The sequence below is a fragment of the Periophthalmus magnuspinnatus genome, chromosome 16 (genome assembly GCF_009829125.3).
Source record: "Periophthalmus magnuspinnatus isolate fPerMag1 chromosome 16, fPerMag1.2.pri, whole genome shotgun sequence".
Classification (NCBI taxonomy): Eukaryota; Metazoa; Chordata; class Actinopteri; order Gobiiformes; family Gobiidae; genus Periophthalmus; species Periophthalmus magnuspinnatus.
The window spans coordinates 4,908,300-4,931,025 of record NC_047141.1 but is presented as its reverse complement, the minus strand read 5'-3'; the positions used below and the strand labels follow the sequence as shown (position 1 = coordinate 4,931,025).

The 22,726-nt window shown below is 43.0% G+C and overlaps 1 protein-coding gene across 1 annotated transcript; it reads right to left on the bottom strand.

The window, feature by feature from the left end:
- Positions 1–18,343: 18,343 nt before the first annotated feature.
- On the bottom strand, positions 18,344–21,636 carry il21r.1 (interleukin 21 receptor, tandem duplicate 1). Its single transcript, XM_055227745.1, has 5 exons — positions 21,564–21,636; positions 20,517–20,843; positions 20,330–20,393; positions 20,133–20,226; positions 18,344–19,198 (listed from the first exon to the last, which is right to left on the bottom strand). The coding sequence occupies exons 1-5, from the start codon at positions 21,634–21,636 to the stop codon at positions 18,719–18,721; spliced, it is 1,038 nt and encodes a 345-aa protein (XP_055083720.1). The 3' UTR covers positions 18,344–18,718.
- Positions 21,637–22,726: the final 1,090 nt, after the last annotated feature.

Here is a 22,726-nt window from a genome sequence, read left to right as displayed (position 1 = left end):
GAGTCTTCATCAGAGCAGTAATGCTTTTCTGTTTTAGCTCCGCTAAAACAGAAAAGCATTAAACCAAGACCTCCGGCTCCATGGTACACGTTACAGCTCAGGACACTCAAACAACATGTAAGACGCACAGAGAAGCTTTGGCGCCGCTCGCGCTCTGAGCAGTCTCTGAAGGCATGGAAGCTCTGCCTGCTCACTTATAAGGCCGCTCTGCGGAAAGCCCGAACTAGATACTATTCAAATCTAATAGAAGTAAACAAAAATAACCCCAGATTTTTGTTCAGCACTGTAGCCAGGCTGACAAACTCCCACACTGCTAATGAGTCTCTTATCCCCTCGAACATTAGTTGTGATGACTTTCTTCACTTCTTTGATTACAAAATCACAACCATTAGAGACAAAATTAACAAAGCTACTCCAAAAATCAGCTCTGAGCAAATCCAGTCTGTAATGCCAATATCCCATATGGATCCTCTAATAATATTAGATAAATTTACTCCTGTTGATGAGGTGGAGATTACCTCAGTCATCATGTCGTCAAAACCATCAACCTGTTTGCTCGACCCTATTCCAATCAGACTCCTCAAAGAAGCCCTCCCCCTAATAATAGATTCCATCCATAACATATTAAATATGTCGTTAGAAAATGGCTACGTTCCTCAGTCCTTTAAGTATGCTGTGATTAAACCCCTTTTGAAAAAACCTAACCTAAATCCTGATGAATTAGTCAACTACAGACCTATCTCTAATCTTCCCTTCCTCTCAAAAATTCTAGAACGAGTTGTGGTGAAACAGCTCTGCCGCCACCTGCAGGACAATAATATATTTGAAAAATTTCAATCTGGATTCAGAGCTCACCACAGCACAGAGACTGCACTGCTTAAAGTAACAAATGATTTACTACTAGCTGCTGATAACGGGCTGGCTTCAGTCCTGGTCCTACTGGACCTCAGTGCAGCGTTTGACACCATTGATCACAACATTCTACTGCAGAGGTTAGAATGTGACATTGGAATCAGAGGGACCGCCCTCAAATGGTTTAAATCCTATCTATCAGATAGGTACCAGTTTGTTAGTATAAACCAGAGCACCTCTCCCTGTTCTAAAGTAGCCTGTGGTGTTCCACAAGGATCTGTGCTTGGTCCAATCCTATTTACTCTGTATATGTTGCCATTGGGTAACATTATCAGAAAACATGGCATTAATTTTCACTGCTACGCTGATGACACTCAGCTGTACTTATCAATGAAACCAAATCAGACTGATCAAATAGATAAACTCAGTGCCTGTGTGAAGGACATCAAAACCTGGATGACCTTGAATTACCTGCTCTTAAATCCTGAAAAAACAGAGGTCATTGTCGTTGGTCCCAAAGGTCAAAGAGATTCTCTGTCAGACCAGATATTCTCACTCGACAATGTGAATATAGCTTCTAGCCCTACTGTAAAAAATCTTGGAGTCCTATTTGATCAAAATCTCTCATTCACAGCCCATATAAACCTAGCTTGTAAAACCGCATACTTTCACCTGCGAAATATAACTAAAATTAGAAATATTTTACCTAAAAACGATGCTGAAAAACTCATCCATGCATTTGTTACTTCCAGACTTGATTACTGTAATTCCCTGCTTGCCGCCTGCCCCAAAAGTACTATAAGGAGCCTCCAGTTGGTCCAAAATGCAGCGGCCAGAGTCCTAACAGGAACTAAAAGAAGAGACCACATCAGTCCTGTACTAAAATATCTGCACTGGCTTCCTGTCGAGCTTAGAATCAAATTCAAAGTCCTCCTCCTGACATACAAAGCCCTAAACGGTATGGCCCCATCCTATCTGCAAGATGCTATTGTCCCGTACCAGCCAAACAGAGCACTCCGCTCTCAGAATGCAGGACTATTAGTGGTTCCTAGAGTGTCCAAAAGTACAGTGGGAGGGAGAGCATTCAGTTACCAAGCTCCTGTGCTATGGAATCAACTCCCTGCTGATGTTAAACAGGCCCCCACAGTCTCTGTATTTAAGACCAGGCTTAAAACCTTCCTCTTCGGTATAGACCAGGTTACTTAGTGAGGGAGTTAGGGTTATTAAAACCCGGGATAAGATAAGCTGCAGTAGGAGTAACTAGCTGGGGGAAGTATGGCAACCTGAGCACTATCCTCTACTTTGTCCTATTTTCTCATCAGCAATGCTATTCACATGTTGTCCCCTGTCCCACTCCCCCTGTGGAGTGTATCTCTTTCAGATGCCCCGATGACAGTTGGACCTCCTCCTTGCCTGGCTCTCCTCCTCCTCGCCCGGCTCTCCTCCTCCTCGTCTGGTCTCCTGGCCGATTTCTTATGTTGTCTGATTTTTCCTGTTGTGTCTGATTTTTCCTGTTGTGTCTGATTTTTCTTGTTGTGTCTGATTCTTCCTGTTGTTTTGTTTTTTGTGTCTTGGCGGCACGGTGACTGAGTGCCATCACTCATGTCTCACAGCAAGAAGGTTGGTTCGATCCCCGGGTCACCAGGCCTTTCTGTGTGGAGTTTTTCATGTTTCTCCCCGTGTCTGGATGGGTTTCCTCCGGGTACTCCGGTTTCCCCCATCAACCAAAACATGAACGCCCTTCGAGACAACTGTTGTTGTGATTTTGGGCGTTACAAAAATAAATGAATTGAATTGAATTAAAGGAATGGTCTTTGTCCGAGTCACAAAAGGTCAAACCATGAGCTGTAATCAGAGGTGGGGAGTCAGTCTACAAGTGACTCGAACTTTATGTAACTATATGAAATGATTCCTTCAGATATGATGTAGTTTTGCTCACTTTTGTGTCTGTTTGAAAATACCAGATTTTATGCATTATTTAATGAATGCTTTGTTTGTTCAAATTAATTTAACTTCAAATTATAAATGTGATTTTACGTCCCGGTAGTTACTCTTTAAGTTACTCATATTTTCCCCAATACTTTAGACAATTTTTGATTACTTTCTCCAAAGTCAGAAGTTTATATAGAATAAGATTACTATGACTTTAAACACTTTGGTAAAACCCAGATGATGAGGTCATGCTTCTGGAAAATTATCGACAACTTTTGAGTTAATTAGAGACACATTTATGGATGTGTCTGAAGTCACACCTGAAACACACTGCTTCTTTGTGTAACATCTTGGGAAAGTCAAAGGAAATCAGTCAAGGGTGCAATTTCCAGATGCCTGAAGGTGCCACATTCATCTGTCTAAACTATTATACACAAATATAAAGACCATGGGACTGTCCAAACATCAAAGTGCTCAAGAAGGAGACGGGTTCTGTGTCCCAGAGATGAACGTGCTTTGGTCTGAAAACTGCAGATCAACCCAAGAAGAAAAGCAAAATACTTTGAGAAGATGCTGCTGAAGCTGGTAAGAGTGTGTCATTATCCACAGTGAAACAAGGACTGAACTGACATGGACTGAAAGACTCTGCAGGAAGAAGACACTACTCCAAAAGAAACATAAAAAAAAAAAGTTTGGCTATAATGAGTACTGTTACATTTGGAAGAAAAAGGAGGAAGCTTGCAAGTCTGAGAACATCCCAACTGTGAAATACGGGGGTGGCAGCATCATGTTGTGGGGTTGTTTTGCTGCAGGAGGGACTGGTGCACTTCACAAAATAGATTCATTATGAGGAAAGAATATTATGTGGAAATACTGAAGCAACGTCTCAACACATCAGCCAGGAAGATAAAGCTTGGGCACAAATGAGTCTTCCAAAAGCATACTGCCAACTGGTGACAAAGAGGCTTAAGGATAACAAAGTCAATGTTTGAAGTGGCCATCACAAAGCCCTGATCTCAGTCCTATTGAACATGTATGGACAGACCTGAAAGGGCATGCGTGAGCGAGGCGGCCTACAAACTTGGCTCAGTTACACCAGTTCTGTTTGGAGGAATGGGCCAAAATTCCTGCCAACTATTGTGAGAAGCTTGTGGAAGGAAATCCACAACGTGTGACATTCAGTTTAGAGGTGTGTGTCAAATACTTCTGACTGAAGAAAGTAATGAAAAATTGTCTCCTTCTATCATTATTCTGGCATTTAGCAAATATAAATAATTTTGGTAAACCTAATCGACCTAAAGCAGGAAAAATGTAGTCTGATTTTATGTCAGACAGTGAGAAAAAAAATGTATGTGTCTTTTATATAATCTATGTATACGCCTGGTTTCACCTGTATCTGTTAAACAGCCCGAGGCGTACACACGGGGCGTCCTGAGGTCTGTTTCATACAGGTAAAGTTCACTAAAATCTCGTTTTCTTGTTAACGCCTGCTTAGGTCCAATCTAAAATAATTAGCTACATAATGTTACCATAATGTTGTTCTAAGGCACCAAAATCTAATTTTTACAACCTAAATATAACACATGATCTACACGTAACATGTATTACCTGAACATAAAGCAGGGCTAGCTTCATTTGCAGGGAGAAAACAGAGAGCACAACTCACCACACACAGGGACACAGCAGCTGCACATGAGCTGAGCACATGTAATGTGTCACAGACTACAACATGTGCAACAGGGACAAGTGGAACCTCAAAACAAGCATATTCTCTAGTAAAAAAAAATCAGAGTTGTACCATTTTATTGATACAAAACTATTGTCAGATTTAAATGTTAAGTCTAAGGACTAGCTCCACCAAGACTGAGACGGAAAAGAGGCTTTTAGCGGTTTTGCTTCACAAAAATGGAATACACTCAAAAAATAAAATAAAATAAAATAAAAAATAAAAAGAACTGGTTATGTTGGTAACACAATTGCAATTGAATTAATAACACATTTTTACACTCACACTTGTTTTTAATGTCTTATATGGACTTGTACACTTGTTTGTTTTCAGTTTGTATTGTATGTTAAACAGAGCACCCATGTAAAAGAGAGTCTAAGTGCTCTCATTGGGTCTCCCTGTACAAATAAAGATAAAGAAAGAACAGAAAGAAATCCAGATGAACTCAAATCTAGTAGCAGCAATTTGGTTAGCTGGCTAGCTAATAAGTAAATGATAAGTAAAATCTCTGACAATTAACTATTTGCAAAGAGCAAGCACACAGGAGAAATACATTTAAAATAAAGACAAAACATGGTTTAGCTGTCCACCAAAACTAGTTTTTAAATACAATTAGACTTACGTGAAGCTTGAGTCTAGACCACTAGGCTAATTTGCAGAGATTGAATATCCAAACAGAGCTTGACGTAATCGACCACTTCAACAAGGACAATATGTCTCCACATGTATGTCCAGCTACATGCTAACATCACCACAACACGGCAGCTTTAAGTCCAAAAAGCACATTTAAAACACAAGATTTATAAAGCTTCAGAAACACTTTTTGCGATCACTAATCACCAGAGCTGATTAAGCCTGAGCGAGATTTCAAATTCTTTCAAAAGTAAATCAAGTAACTGAGTAGCTACTCACCTATGGTCCCCACAGCGTGATAAATATCCACCCACACAATAATAATAATAATAATAATAATAATAATAATAATAATAATAATAATAATAATAATAATAATAATAATAATAATAATAATAATAATAATAATGCCTTACACTTGTAACACACTTTACAGGCTTGTCAAAACCTCTCAAAGTGCTACACTCGAGTCATTTTTCATTCACTTTGTGGTGGGACACTACTTTCCAGGGATACACTGATGGAAGATGCCAATCTGCACCATCTCCAGCCTCCACCAATGACTCACAACAAATAAACTTAACACATGATCCGACTTTGGCTTGAAAGAGTCCAAATCCGTGTTAGTTATAAAACATGGATCTGGACTGTACTTTATATATGTACAGGGCTTTAGTGTTGCTGGTGACAGACAAAAGCCTCATCCATCTCCACAGGCCTGGACTCCCCCCACAGGAATCCTGGGAGCTGAGTATAGGAAGTGCTGAAGCTCGGACACATGGCTGTTAAAAGCGATGGAGACTCAAGATCAGCCACACCCACATAGGAGCTGTCATTCCGCGTGACGTCCAGGGGAAACTCTGTGCTTTGGAAATCCTGGAGCTCCTCTGGCTCCTTTGGAATGAACTCAACTATCACAATTTCAGTGGTCAACTTGTCCTCAAGGTTAAAAGTGCAGTGAGTAGAGAGCCAGTCCTAAAAAACACAAAACACAATTACTTAAACGTCAGACAACCCCATTACACTCAAAATATTAATTGTTTACTTATAAATATATAAATAAATCTAAATAATGCAGACATTTTTGGAAGCATTATTAGTGTAATTATATTATGAAACTGTAGAATTGAGTCCTCATGACTCACAAGGTTCCTCAGTGCAGAGTGTGTTGGGGTGGGTGTGTGTAGGGTGTTTGTAGGCTGTGTGTGTGTAGGGTGTGTGTGTGTGTAGGGTGTGTGTGTGTAGGGTGTGTGTATGTAGGGTGTGTGTGTATATGTAGGATGTGTGTGCATGGGGTGTGTGTGTGTGTGTGTGTGTGTGTGTGTGTGTATAGGGTGTGTGCGTGTGTAGGGTGTGTTTGTTTGACTACGGTCAAATAACAAATATAAAAGTCCACAACTCTGCTTAATATTTAGTTCATACTTAATATTTCAAAATCAAATCTAGTAAACTGTTTAGGTGTTTTGTTTTTCTTTTTTGTACAATCTCCAGACAGACGTGGCTTTCCACAGAAACATCCTGCAGTGTAAATTTAAATCCACTCCTCCTTTTTAAACAAAAGCCAAAATGGCACTTGCCTTGAGATGCCCATCATATTGACGAAAGAGAGACTGGAAAAAAGGGGCAGGTGATGGGATCTGTGCTTTCATAATCCTCCAGTAGTACCTTTTTCAAAGCAGAACATGTCAGTTTTGGCAGTATCCTTTTGAAAGTGAAACTGGAGGTGAAACACACCTGACTGTGGAGATGGACAGAACCACGAGGAGCAGCCCCCCCAGTGCTCCCAAACATGTCCACATCACAGATGTGCTGCTTTCCTGCCCTGTGATGACAAATATTATAGATACTATTGAATGAATCTAATCATTTTAGTGTAATTATTGGTCAATACATAACACATAACTTGGACTTCTATTTACATATTAATATGTACCAGTGTTTGAATTAATTTTCCAGCAGGTCTGAGGGCTCCACTCGCCCCACACCGATCCATAGTCATAACCCGAAGGCCTAGAACGCACCCGGGCACACAGCAATGAACTGGGCTGGAGTTTGGACGTTTCACACGTTACACACAGATGAGGGAATTGTGACCTGAGATGATAAGACTGTTATAATATTATTAATATCATACAAAAGATGTGAATCAATAAATCGCTCAAATAGTCTATTTGTTTACTTTGCACTTGGGAGGGAAACACAAATCAGGAGAGCTCTGGAGCAGCACATCAAACTCCAGCCCTTCACTTAGATAATCATGTTCCTCGTAGTTACTGATCCAGGTGATGTTCCACTGGTCTGCAGTCGACGTCAGGTCTGGGGCATTAGGAGCACGAGTTTTTACTGCACACAAAACAAATCTGTAGTTATCTGGTTGTGTGTTGTAAACTAGCAATGCACCAGTCCAGCTTGTTCAGCTCTGATACTGATTCCAATACTAGAGTTTTCTCTATAGTATTTATTTAAACAAAAATAAAACAAGTCAAAACTGCTCTATGCGTGTCATGTAGCTGTTATTTACCCCAAGTAACAACTCTGTATAAATACAAATTCAAACATTATGAGACTTTCTGGGCCAACTACAACCAGGAAATAGTCTTATTATATTTATATATCCAACCAGGATATCAGCAGAACAGATATTCAGAAGCCGATAACCAATCCAGCAAATGTTCGCTTTCGCTATCTGTTACCAGTATCAAATCAGTGCATCCTTACGTCAAACACAGTATTTAGAACATCCACATCAACATTATTAAAAAATATGTATGGAGGCAAAACATTACACTGGAATAACTCCAGCTCCTTCAATCTTTGCTTAGGCACATCCAACCCCCACCTCCCCCTGCCCTGCAACGAGACAAGATGTGGTGTCAGACGCTCCGCCAACCTGAGAACAGTGAGGCCCTGTGTGTCAAATGTTTAACAAAATAAACTAAAATAGTGTCAATTAGTACCATCTTTGTAGAGATCAGCCAAATATGTTCATCGTAACATGAATGACAAAAACTTTGGGACAGGTGTAAAATAATAAATGATTTAATTGAAAAGGAAAGAATGAATGGGGCCATGTATCGTGAGATTTTGAGTGAAAACCTCCTTCCATCAGCGAGAGGATTGAAGATTAAACGTGGCTGGGTCTTTCAGCATAACAATGATCCCAAACACATCGCCCAGGCAATGAAGGAGGGGCTTCGTAAGAAGCATTTTAAGGTCCTGGAGTGGCCTAGCCAGTCTCTAGATCTCAACCCCATAGAAAATCTTAGGAGGAAGTTGAAAGTCTGTAACAAAGTATTGAGATGAACTTTAATTATAGACCAAATACTTGTTTTCCACTATAATTTACAAATAAATTCTTTAAAAATCATATTTTCTGGATTTTTTTTTTCTCATTTTGTCTCTCATAGTTGAAATGACCCTATGATGAAAATTACAGGCCTCTCTCATCTTTTTAAGTGGGAAAACTTGCACAGTTGGTGGCGGAATAAATACTTTTTGCCCCACTGTGTGTGGATGATACAATCATCTAGACTCAAGTCACAAACATTCAGGAAGCTGCTCATGACCTCACAGCTGCCTTATCATCTGTGCATAACTGACTTAAGGACTCTTGTTGAACACCACAAAAATGGTCTGTATCTTTTCACAGCGTCATACTGAACTAACTAAATGTCTTTCTTAACAGAGTAGAATTTGATCTGGTCCCAGAATTAAAAAAAAAACTTTAGAGTCATCTTAAACCCAACATTGTCCTTTAAAAGTCACGTAAAAAAGTGTCCAGGTAATTCAATTCAATAATCAGAATTTTTGTTACATCCAGAATAACATAATTTAAACATGAGTGCTGCTAAAACTTCCTCTATGATTAGCTCTTGCATAGACTATTGTTTAACCACTTGGTCTCTTGCCTGTCCCACTACACTTAAAACCACTGAAAAGCTCTACAAAAGAAAACTAAAAATACTTAATAAAAACCCATTTCCCACCATCACTGTCACTTTCCGAAAAAGTATAGACTGCTGGACTTAAACAACATGGTCAACCTTAAAAGAGTTTGCCTAATTTATAAGGTCCTACACTCTCGCACCACCACTGTTAAAGGAGGACATTAAATATAAAGACAATTTAGCCACGACCACATGAGCCACCACTCTGACATATTAACTGCTTCTGAAGTGTTTTAAAAGAATCCATGTGTGCCACTTACTGCATTGTGCAGGCCTGAAGTTGTTCTGCACTCGGTCTTTGGACACATTGTGCTGGAGATCGATGGTGAAGGAAGCTTCAGTGGACAAACACAACTCAGGGATCTGCTGAGCACATCTGTGTTCACCATGGCTCTGCACCAGCTCACACGTGAACAGTGTAAACTTGTTTACTGAACACTCACTGAAATAAAAGGACCCTTTGTAAGTGCTACTATATATAAGGTGAGATACACTTCACAGTATTGTCCTTCAATTCCATCCTTCAGTGCTGCTGGGGCAGCCTGTCAGGAGCAGTAGGCACCAGAGGACCCTCTCCAGATCTCAAGCAGGGCTTGGGAACTTACTTAGTTGGAGGATTTTATGATATGCCTCCAATAGTAGGTCTTTTAAATGATGTGCACTGTGCCCTTTTGCACCCCTGTAGACCCAGGCCTGCTGCCAACATCAGACAGTAGCCTTGAATTGAGGAGGCATTTGGAAGGCCTTACCCGCGGAAGTTTAGAGTGTAGGGGCTGGAGTCTCTTGTACCAGTGCTGTTCAGCACACAGGAAAGCGAGTCCACGTAATCAGTCACACAGGGGCACTTAGCATCTGAAAACAACACAAGGATATGAGTAATTTATTTTACATTTACAGTAGCCACTGAGGCGGTCGCTTAAATACACAAGCATGTCAATCATTTAGGTGGCTGTTACAGTGTCACAAGTGGCAATACTAATACACGACATGTTTAAGACAGCTAAGGACATGTGTCTCTGGGTCAAACATTGTGTATGAGACTAAAAACGTCAGATGCTCTTGGAGAGGCAGCAACAGTAGAAGGCACTACTGGTGGTCAGTGTGCTTTGACTTTTTCTGCATACCAGGATACCTCCTTTTTGAGGCAAGTTTTGGCTCGTCTCTTCTCTTCAAGTAAATGTTCTCCAGGAGCACCTGGTGTTTTTACAGTCTTCACTAATACAGGACTGATGTAGCCGTTGCTTAGTATTTGTCCACAAAGCCCAATTTTAACTATAAAAATATCACAAATGTAATAATAATAATAATAATAATAATAATAATAATAATAATAATAATAATAATAAAAGTAATGGTAATCACAAATGTGCTTTATAAAACACAAAAGTGTCAGTGACAAAGGTCAACCCAAAGGTTTAAAAGAGAGATACCAAAGACTGTGCTGTTGGATGAATCATACACATGTGTGTGGGTCTTTGTCAGAATAATACAAAAGGAGATACATGTGAAGAAATGATACTCTGTACACAATAGAAACATCAACAAAAATAACAAAAAGAAGATTCATCAAATGCACCTGCTAATTTGATCCCACGTAACAGTTTGGTTTTTATAAATTTGACAAATTTTTAAAACTTTTTGAGGCCAGTCTAAAAGTTAATTCATGATTAGATTTAAATTGTCCAACTCTAAGCATCCCGGTGGTTTTTAAGTCCATAAATGCTCGGCAGACTCAAACTGTGTGACTACATTTACAGCGCTGAGCTTTGACCTGTGCTATGTCCAGCTCAGCTTCATTCCTCCACAGCTGTTTCTGTGGCCACTGTAACCTCCACTGGAGCAATGAAGCAACAAACCGTTTGTCTGCAGTGTTGTAAATGCTAACATTAGCTCCACACTGCTAGGACTTCTACAGATGAGCAGAGATGGCTGTTATTTCTTGTCTGTTTGGTGCTGGCTTTCGCCCTAAACCACAGTGCTGCCCTGTGATTGGTCAATCTCTGCAGCACTGCTGATGCAGGACCTGTCACATGCAAACGCTAAAGCCGGGGCTGAGCAAGACAGACTCTTCAGAGTTTGTGAACTCACAAAAATTGAGAAAATTCTTCTTGCTGTCAAGGCTAGTTTTGTACAGTTTCAGCTGCACTCTGCTGCCTTCCTCAGAAGTGCCATGTGATGTTTTGACCTGTTTGCTCAGCTCATTTAACAGATGTTGCTGTTTTGCTACTTTCACAAAGGACGACAGCTCCATCTGCTGTTCTACTTTTTCAGAACCTGTATCCCAGGTGTGACAAAGTTAGTACGGCTCCTCATCTCGATTTACAGAGTAGGGACAATAAATAATAATATCCTTTATCGTGATTAAAAAGGTCAACAATAATTGTTGGTGGGACATTTTATTATCATGATAATCGCTGACAAAGATAATCTCCATTATATCTAAAGATAATCTCCATTATATCTAAAGATAATCTCCATTATATCTAAAGATAATCTCCATTATATCTAAAGATAATCTCCATTATATCACCAAAATGTGCAGAAAAAAACAACTTCTCCCTGATGTTCTCCGATCGTAGTTTGTTTTCACTTATAACAAAGTACAACTGCATAAAGGTTGTTTATGGAACTTATTTATAACATTAAAATGATAATTATTCATGTTCAGAATATTTTTGAACTGTCGGCAACCTTAATAATTATCGTGATATAATCGTACAATCAATAATTTTGGCCATGATAATCGTGACACAAAATTTCAGTATTTCAGTGCCTATTACAGGGCACGTTTTCCAGATCTCGATGGCCTCCCTGAACCATTGTACTTGTTGCTCTCTGTGCCTATGACCTTGTCCTCGTCCTCATCCATGGGACAGTTTTCTCTCCTGCAGTTTTCTGATATTGTGGAGTTAAGCTGTTTCATAAGTCTGCAATATCAGCAAAAATGTACTTCTAATTTTTGTTGTAATCAGCATTTACTATGACATTTCTCATCCTCATTATGATGGAAATGTACATGTATCATGTTGTGAGGGAAATCGTATCATATGTTTGTGTAAATGTATTTGTACTGTGTCAGTCTGTCCCACAGACACATGGACATGTGAGTGTCCCCATCTCACAACAAACTGTGTTGTTCTACCTGTGTAAAAGTTCATCATCTTTGAACAGATGTGACCGTGCTTAAATATTCAGAGCTCTGGGGGAGAGACGGTCCTGTCCATATCTGCTGTAACAAAGAATAAACCTTTTTGTATTTCATAATTCACCAGGCTTCACATCTGGATTATTAGGAGATATATTTTAGTAGAGTATTAGTATTAGAGTATTTTTCCTATTTTTCCACAACACTAATTATTCATTCTGTCAAGTTTGGAAGCACTTTTCTCTCTCAGAGAACAGTGTTGTGAAGTTTTGCCCATGTGTGTAAAACTAACAACATTTAGCGTGCTAATGTGCACTTCCTGATTATATTAATAAAACACTTTCTAATTAGATGCAGACAGCAGCAGCGAACACATTTTGCCCTCGAGAGCTGCTTATCCCACATATGCAGAGTTAGACGGGCCATCTGGAGCACCAGGAGTTGTCCTGGTGGGCCGAGGCACTTTTTGGGCCGGTCACTGTCAGGCCCAGGCCGGTCCAGCCCAGGGCAAAACGACAGGACAGAGTGTGGAGCAGGAGCGCCCCCCGCGGCCGCGCGCTCAAAGCTGCTGTGCACTGAAGTCATGCGGAAATAGAGAGATCACTTTCTCCAGTCTTCATACCAGCTTTTATTTCACTTACTTTACTTTAAGGTAACTGAAAAAAGACACTCATTTTCACGCGGCGATAAAAGCGTGTACCGCGGGCGCGCGCACAGTGTTTTTCACGTGAGAGTGACGTCATAAAACGTGAGATTAGACCATAGACTGAATGAAAACGTCAATACATGACCTGTATATTTATACTACAGGTATTACCAGCAATAACACTAGCAGGTATTACTAAGACAATCTAAAAATCTGTTTTAAAATCCCCTCACAGTAACATTCAAATGGAATTACACAAAATATCACGTTGCTATTGATTATATTCAACAGACATTAAAAAAATAAATAAAAAAAAAAACAAAACGTGTTTTTACTGAATGAGCCTAAAGCCTTGTGATCGTTCTGGGGGCTGTGCCAAACTAAAAAGTCCAGGGCCGATTTCTTCTTCCAGTCCAGCCGTCTGTTTATCTGTACTGGGGAAAGACCATTTTTTGCTCAGAGACATAGTAAAAACAGCTACAGGGCCTTTAACCAAATCTGATGGACTGGCCAGAGTTGATTGTAGGTTCGTGCCTAACAATCCAGAGAATGCAGGAGGTAAAGACAACGATACAACAACAAATACAAATACAACAAAATATAAGATTTGTGATTTACCTGTGAAAGGTGTGGAGCCAGCCAGTGGGATGAGGTAGAGCAGCACCCAGCTTAGCCCCAAAGGCTTCATTCTTCTTTTGAACTATCAAGTGGTAAGAAGACCTAAAGGACTAAAGACATAAAGGACTGAAGACCTAAAGGACTGAAGACTGTGAGAGGAATGAGGAGAGCAGAGTACTGTGTCTGGGGTTGTCTTCATTTGCATTGATAATATCAGTGAGTTGAGGAAGGCTAGTGCACATAGAAGTGTTATCTTGTAGCTTTGTGGTGAAGCTCTGTGTAGATATTTTTCTACAGATTGAATGGAAATACCGTAGAGTTGGTTGTTACCCCAGATCGATTACTCACCTTACTGCTCCCATGTGGGTGCAAACTTCATAGAAAGAAAAACAAACATTAAAGGTGTAACTGCAGCGACCTCTTAGGTGCCCTTCACTATAGTTTCACATGTTCTCAAAAGAACATCAAAGTCTTCTGAAAAACTAGCAGCAGCTACTGTGCTCTCACCACAAAGCTATGAGGAGTGTGAGGAGAGTGAGGAGTGTGAAGAGTGTGAGGAGTGTGGGAAGTGTGGGAAGTGTGAGGAGTGTGAGGAGTGTGGGGAGTGTGGAGAGTGTGAGGAGTGTGAGTGTGAGGAATGTGAGGTGTGTGAGGAGAGTGGGGAGTTTGGCTAGATTGAGGAGTGTGAGTGTGAGGAGTGTGAGTGTGAGTGTGAGGAGTGTGGGGAGTGTGAGGAGTGTGGGGAGTGTGAGGAGTGTGGAGAGTGTGAGGAGTGTGAGGAGTGTACTAAGGAGTGTGGGGAGTGTGAGGAGTGTGGGGAGTGTGAGGAGTGTGGGGAGTACACTCCTCACACAGTGTGGGGAGTGTGGGGAGTGTGAGTGTGAGGAATGTGGGGAGTGTGAGGTGTGTGAGGAGAGTGGGGAGTTTGGCGAGAGTGAGGAGTGTGAGTGTGGGGAGTATTAGTGTGAGGAGTGTGGGGAGTGTGGGGAGTGTGAGGTGTGTGGGGAGTGTGAGGAGTGTGGAGAGTGTGGGGAGTGTGAGGAGTGTGAGGAGTGTGGGGAGTGTGAGGAGTGTGGGGAGTACACTCCTCACACAGTGTGAGGAGTGTGAGTGTGAGGAGTGTGGGGAGTGTGAGGAATGTAGGGAGTGTGAGGTGTGTGAGGAGAGTGGGGAGTTTGGCAAGAGTGAGGAGTGTGAGTGTGGGGAGTATGAGTGTGAGGAGTGTGAGGAGTATGGGGAGTGTGAGGAGTGTGAGTGTGAGGAGTGTGGGGAGTACACTCCTCACACAGTGTGGTGAGTGTAAGGAGTGTGAGTGTGAGGAGAGTGGGGAGTGTGAGTGTGAGGAATGTGGGGAGTGTGAGGTGTGTGAGGAGAGTGGGGAGTTTGGCAAGAGTGAGGAGTGTGAGTGTGGGGAGTGTGGGGAGTGTGAGGTGTGTGAGGAGTGTGGGGAGTGTGAGGTGTGTGAGGAGTATGGGGAGTGTGAGGAGTGTGGAGAGTGAGGAGTGTGGGGAGTGTGAGGAGTGTACTAAGGAGTGTGAGGAGTGTGGGGAGTGTGAGGAGTGTGAAGAGTGTGAGTGTGGGGAGTATGAGTGTGAAGAGTGTGGGGAGTGTGAGGAGTGTGGGGAGTGTGAAGAGTGTGAGAAGTGTGAGAAGTGTGAAGAGTGTGAGGAGTGTGAGTGTGGGGAGAGTGTGAGGAGTGTGGGGAGTACACTCCTCACACTCCTCACACAGTGTGGGGAGTGTGAGGAGTGTGGGGAGTGTGAGTGTGGGGAGTGTGAGGTGTGTGAGGAGAGTGGGGAGTTTGGCGAGAGTGAGGAGTGTGAGTGTGAGGAGTATGAGTGTGAGGAGTATGAGTGTGAGGAGTGTGAGGAGTGTGAGGAGTATGAGTGTGAGTGTGAGGTGTGTGAGTTGTGTGAGGAGTGTGAGGAGTATGAGTGTGAGGAGTGTGAGGAGTGTGAGGAGTATGAGTGTGAGGAGTGTGAGTTGTGTGAGGAGTGTGAGGAGTGTGAAGAGTGTGAGAAGTGTGAGGAGTGTGAAGAGTGTGAGTGTGGGGAGAGTGGAGAGTGTGAGGAGTGTGGGGAGTACACTCCTCACACTCCTCACACAGTGTGGTGAGTATGAGTGTGAGGAGTGTGGGGAATGTGAGGAGAGTGTGAGGAGTGTGAATTGTGTGAGGAGTGTGAATTGTGTGAGGAGTGTGAGGAGTGTGGAGAGTGAGAGGAGTGTGGGGAGTGTGAGGAGTGTGAGAAGTGTGAGGAGTGTGAGAAGTGTGAGGAGTGTGAAGAGTGTGAGTGTGGGGAGAGTGGAGAGTGTGAGGAGTGTGGGGAGTATGAGTGTGAAGAGTGTGGGGAGTGTGAGGTGTGTGGGGAGTGTGGGGAGTGTGAAGAGTGTGGGGAGTGTGGGGAGTGTGAGTGTGAGGAGTGTGGGGAGCGTGAGGAGTGTGGGGAGCGTGAGGAGTGTGGGGAGCGTGAGGAGTGTGAGTGTCAGGAGTGTGGGGAGTGTGAGGAGTGTGAGGAGTGTGAAGAGTGTGGGGAGTGTGAGGTGTGTGGGGAGTGTGGGGAGTGTGAGTGTGAGGAGTGTGTGGAGTGTGGAGAGCGTGAGGAGTGTGGGGAGTGTGAGGAGTGTGAAGAGTGTGAGAAGTGTGAGGAGTGTGAAGAGTGTGAGTGTGGGGAGTGTGAAGAGTGTGGGGAGTGTGAGGTGTGTGGGGAGTGTGAGTGTGAGGAGTGTGTGGAGTGTGGGGAGCGTGAAGAGTGTGAGTGTGGGGAGAGTGGAGAGTGTGAGGAGTGTGGGGAGTACACTCCTCACACTCCTCACACAGTGTGGTGAGTGTGGGGAGTGTGAGTGTGAGGAGTGTGGGGAGTGTAAGTGTGAGGAATGTGGGGAGTGTGAGTGTGAGGAGAGTGGGGAGTTTGGCGAGAATGAGGAGTGTGAGTGTGAGGAGTGTGGGGAGTGTGGGGAGTGTGAGGAGTGTGGGGAGTGTGAGGAGTGTGAGGAGTATGAGTGTGAGTGTGAGGAGTGTGAGGTGTGAGAGGAGTGTGGGGAGTGTGAGGAGTGTGGGGAGTGTGGGGAGTGTGAGGAGTGTGGGGAGTGTGGGGAGTGTAGGGAGTGTGAGGAGTGTGGGGAGTGTGAGGAGTGTGAGTGTGAGGAGTGTGTGGAGTGTGAGGTGTGTGGGGAGTTTGGAGAGTGTGAGTGTGGGGAGTGTGGGGAGTGTGAGGAGTGTGGGGAGTGTGAGGAGTGTGAGGAGTGTGAGGAGTGTGGGGAGTGTGGGGAGTGTGGGGAGTGTGGGGAGTGTGAGTGTGAGGAGTGTGTGGAGTGTGGGGAGTTTGGAGAGTGTGAGTGTGAGGAGTGTGAGGAGTGTAACTGTCATGATCCCTGTCCTGCTCTCCCTGCGCCCTCGTCTCCCTCCTCCCTCACCTGTCTGTTTCCGGAGCTGGGCGGAATCCTGACTCCTCCCGCGCGCACCTGTCTTCCATCAACGCAATGAACACCACCTGCTGCGGATAAGAGGGGTCTGGACGAGTCACTCGGCGCCGGAACGTCCGCGTACTCACGTGGATATGCTCTTGGCCTTACACTGCTTCTGATCGCTTTATGCTCATGCTTATCGGAATCTTTTTACCCTCCTCCAGGAATCCGCCGGGAACCAGCTCCGGATCTCCCCTGCCCCTCAGCCCTGGTATGGTCCTGTCTCGTCTTGTTCACCGTGCACATCTGTCCCTCCACGTCCACGATTCCGCACCTACGCTCTCCAGCTCCTATGGATTTTGATTTACGACTTGTTAAAATTACGAACTGAACTTTGAACTATTACCTTTGTTGTCACGTGTGTGTGAATAAAGACATTGTTAAACCTTTGTGAGTCTGCACCCTTGGTCCTTACGTCACGCTGGTTACGACAGTAACATGGAAGGAAAATGGGTGCTGCACTCACATAGTGTCACACAGCAATACAATTTGAAGCAAAGAATTCTGACATAATGATGATTACGATTAAAGTTACCATCTGTAATATATATGTTTTCACATTTATAGTAAAATGATTAAGATCCACAGATGGTCTGAGGCCGATTCCACCGTTCAACAGTTTCAAATAGTAGAATGAAACACTTCAGTAGTGAGTTTGTATCTATAGTGACTCATAGAGGGTTTTTTTTTTTATTCAACCCTCTACAGCTCAAGCGTTATTGCAAGAACAAAGAAAATGTCCCTATGATAAATATTGATCCGCAAAAATGATAGTTCCATCTTTCATATATTGAGCGATAAGTGGATATCGTGTTCATCGTGACAGGCCTCAGTGTGATTATTTGATCACTGAAAGAGTTTGTGATACATTGTGTGGATTGTTTGTTTGAGAAGTGACTGGGCGAGCGCTGCATAGAACAATTCACTCAGAACTTTCTAACTGGTGACCAAGTTTATCTGAGGCCTGTGGGCGTCATCTAGTGGTGTTATGTGAGAACACAAGAGGGTCTTTCACACTGACTGCAAACATTAAAAAAAGATACAAGACTTAAATAAACCAAATAAAATATATTAAGGTTATGGTGAATTTTTCTCCTGAAGTTTGTTCACTGCATTGTCTCAGACTTTTCATTTACAGGAGAGTTCTCTGTCTGTGTTTGGGGTGTGGAATATTCTGTTACAGCAGGTGATACAGAGCTCTGTTTTGTGTCCATGGCAGGTTGAAACAAAAGACCCTGAACTTGGCCTAACATAAAAAAATAATAGTAAGAAAAAGGCAGTAAAATAATGTGGGTGGAGAGGTGTAGATGGCAAGTCAAACCGAAACACCACTCGGAATAGGCCCAGCAGCATGAGGCACTCAGACACACAGGGGGCTTCAGTGACACACACTTTTGATCTTTTATTGATCAATACACATTTTCAGTAGTGACCTGACCAAGCGGCAGCCACATGAACATGACAGATATTTCAAATACAATATGACATATTTATACCATTACTTTATAATGATGACATTTACTTTATTTAGTTTTGACATTAACATACTTACACAACATTTTCCAGCCCAGGTGACAACTCACCACTTTCCTCGCCCACTTCAGCCTGTTTGATGTGTTCAAATGAACCAAAATGAGAAAATAGTTTGTTTTTTACATCAGGAGGAGGATCAAACACAGTTGGTACATAGCTTTTGGTGGTTCCCCTGATTTACTGAATAAGGTTGTTTTTTTTTTTACAGTGTGAAACATGTTTTATGTGTGATGTCTCCATTGTTTCACATAATTGGAGTGATAGAGATCACAGAGCTGCTCTGCACCGGGTCCTAAGGGTGTCTGCTGGTGTGGGGAGAGTAGGTGTCCTGCAGCTGAGGGGCTGCTGCACTCTTCAAAACCACTATCTATGGTGTCTAGATCCACCAGTGGATAGTCACTTCCAGACAAGCCCTCATCAAGATCCTGGTGAACATTCAGGTTGCTGAGATGTACGTGTGGCGTCTCTGGATCATCGTCTAGTTCAGCCGTCCCACAGCTCGCCTCATGACGAAAATCAGAATTCACAGAGAAATGAGCAAGAATGTTTTCACCGCAAACCGTGGATATAGACACACGGCCGAGCGAGGCGTGGCCCAGGCTGGACTTAAACAGAGACAGAGGAGTCGGGTCGAGCTTCACGTCCATCAGCGTGTCCATGTTGAGAAAGCTGTGCTCAGTGACTGTCGGCTTCACCCACGCCTGCCACACACACAAACAACAACATCACACCTGCACAGAACAGCACTACAAGTGCATCTCTTTGATTTGGACACTAGAGGGCAGGCTTTTAACTGCAAGTCTGCTCAGTTGACCATGAAAAAATAAATAAATAAATAAAAAATTCTCCACTGCCATTAAATTATCTTCTAAACTTGACATGGATCTAATTCTTTTTTGTTCATTTGAGCACGATGTTCATTTGGACTCTTTATCACACAGCTCTTATATATTTAAATCTTCAATGAAAGTGCTTGTCTAAAATGTTTGTTCGATTTCATTTGTCTATTTATCTTATGTTTGTCTTGAAGTTGTAGTATTCTTTCTGTTACAAGATACACAGGTTGAATCGTCACATGACCTTCTCTGATATGTAGATTAGGTATTCTATCATCAAATGTCACACTGTCACTGGGGCTTTTTCCACCCTCTGGTGCCGCTAAACAGACACATCTCAAGAGTATAAAGGGAAAGTCCCCATGAGCAGTGTCTATTAATATGTTGTTTTTTTTAAGTCACCCTCACTCAGACATGTGCCAAAGACAGACAGTTCCACAACTACCAAGCATTAGTCATAAACAGCCATCAATAGAAAAAAAATATATTATCCCTCACATCAACCAGTCATTTCTAACCTCGACAAAGCTTCATAAATAAATATAACACTGAGAAAGTACATGAAACAAAAAGCGAAAACAACAAAAAGCTCTCTCAGTGGTCCAGGTGTGAAAAGTACACAGACTGAATACAAAACAGTTTAAAGCCAGAACAGAAGAGTGTTTTTGAGGTAAAGACGACCCAGTGAACATAAATATGAGTCTGTTCTACTGTTCTTTTTTGTCTTACCCCAGATTTTATAAGCAGCTCTTAAAAGATACTTACTAACCACTCACATTTTGAAGAGTTTAAGTCTTACCTTAAAATCACCGTCGTGGATGATGTACAGGGGCTTGAAAAATTCTCCAGGATCCGGGATGAATGTGAACCTCTGAAACCTCTTCTGCCAAAACCTACAACAGATATTGGAGATTGAGTTAGAGGCTTGAGTTAAGTATTTACTCTTTTAGACAGACCCGTGGGAGAATAGTATGAGGGTTTTTTTTCCATACTCACATAGCAGTTGGAAACAAGAACAAGAGTATTATTAAGATGAAGATGAGCCAATAATAATTAATTCCTGCAAAACAAAACAAAAAAAACATCAGTTAGAAATCCATCCATCTTCCTCCTTTTTACCCCGGTCCCTAAAGTTGGAAGGAAATGTAATATGTTTAGTGAAAAGATTCAGACAAAGCTCTACCTGGAACCTGGGCGGTGAGATTAGTAGCTGCAACGGTCGAAAATGTAGCGGAACCCCATTCACTCCACGGCCCGGTGTATCGGAACGTGGGGCAGAGCTTGGCCTGCACCTCCACCCCGTAGTAAACACCTGGACGCAGTTTCGATTCTCCCAAGTGGACAAGAGTATCTTTGCTCTCTAGGCTGATCACCGAGTTTTGTGGCTCAAGAGCAGCCCTGATAAGGATTCTGTAGACCAGACAGTACTTTGGGTTTTTGGTGTCCCAGCTGATGGTGTAGAACTCTTTAGCATATTTCACTTGGATATTGAATGGAGGCCAAGGTTTTACTGCAAGACAACAGAAAAAGATCTTATGTGACATGTATTACTTTTGTACTGTTCATCATTTTACATTTTAGATTTTTTTTACATGCATCTTTTTACCTTTGAATGATGATCTGAATCTTGGAATGATGCAGATAGTTTGTTATGCACATGATTTGTACAGTACAGTACTCTCTCCACTCATTTGAACACCTGCTATAGGTTAGCTAACATGCTATAGACGTCTTACACCACATTTGGCAAAAGACCTTCCAGGGGAAATACAGAGGGAATAGCTCGTCTCATCAACAACCGAAACAACCATGTCCCTCTCATGAAACCGCACAGTACAATGAACAACAGTACATAATGTGAATATAGAAGGCAATTGTAATGTAAAATAGTCTGTCATGCTTTGAATCTAATCTAATCGTTAAGTTAAGATAGGTCATTTCTTATTTTCTTTTAGTCATCTTTTCTGGTGAGATGTATTTACCTTGACATGTTTGGGCTGCTCACTGCTCACGCCATCAGGTCTCTGCAAAGGGAATAATCACATCATGGACTGGGACGGGGCGTGGGTCATAGACGTCGAAAGAACATATGTGCATGTGGGGTCAAGGAGGCCATTGAAATCAGGATGTCATTTCAAGCCTTCTGTATGATGGTGTGTTCCTTCTCCAAGAACCATTGGGTGGCAGGGTGAGAGGTCAGCCTGACGGGTCACTCAGACTGAGCACATACCCCCGCCTACACGCATACACGTCGTCAAACAGGAGCAGTTCTGAAGATGTCTCGCAGCGAGCAGCCCAGACATGTGAGGGTAAACACATCAACAAGAAAGTTGTCTCGCTAAAAGAAATTATGAAGTTTGTTATTTGATGTATCTGCTGTATGGCGCTGCACTGCCCCTGGACCAGCTGTAGGGGGCAGAGGGAGTGTTTCTATGGGCGTTCAGAATCCTCATTATACACAAGTCCAAGCTCCCAGCATGCATCAGCTCTGCACTGCTCCACTGCATAAGACGAGCAAGTTTGTGTTTGTGTGTGATGATGTAGAGTCAACGTAGAGTCACATACTCTGTCATGTGCCTGTGTGTGACTCTGTCGGCGTGTGTGTGTGTGTGTGTGTGTGTGGGGGGGTGACCCTGCGTGTGTGTGTGTGTGTGACCCTGCGTGTGACCCTGCGTGTGTGTGTGTGTGTGACCCTGCGTGTGTGTGTGTGTGTGACCCTGCGTGGGCGTGCGTGTGTGTGACCCTGCGTGGGCGTGCGTGTGTGTGACCCTGCGTGGGCGTGCGTGTGTGTGACCCTGCGTGGGCGTGCGTGTGTGTGACCCTGCGTGGGCGTGCGTACGTGTGACCCTGCGTGGGCGTGCGTGTGTACGTGACCCTGCGTGCGTGTGTACGTGACTCTGCGTGCGTGTGTACGTGACTCTGCGTGCGTGTGTACGTGACTCTGCGTGCGTGTGTACGTGACTCTGCGTGCGTGTGTACGTGACTCTCTGTGTGTGTACGTGACTCTCTGTGTGTGTACGTGACTCTCTGTGTGTGTACGTGACTCTCTGTGTGTGTACGTGACTCTGCTTGTGTGTTGTGTGTATGTATGTGACTCTGTATGTGTGTATGTGACTCACTATTACACTGTGAACTTGCTGTATTCTAAATGGACTGAGTGTTTTAGTGAATCTTTGCGACACTTGTGTATTTTACAAAAGTCACTTGTAACATGAATCCTGCAGTGCACAGTGCGTCTCTTTCTGCATTGCACATGATCATAGCACAGATGTTCCCTGTACCAGCGCGGACAAGTTTTATAAAAAACAAGAGACAGCAGATAAAAGTCCCCATCACCTCATCTCTCTCAGTGAGCTTTTCATACTCAGAAAAAAGAAAAAACAAAGGAGTTGG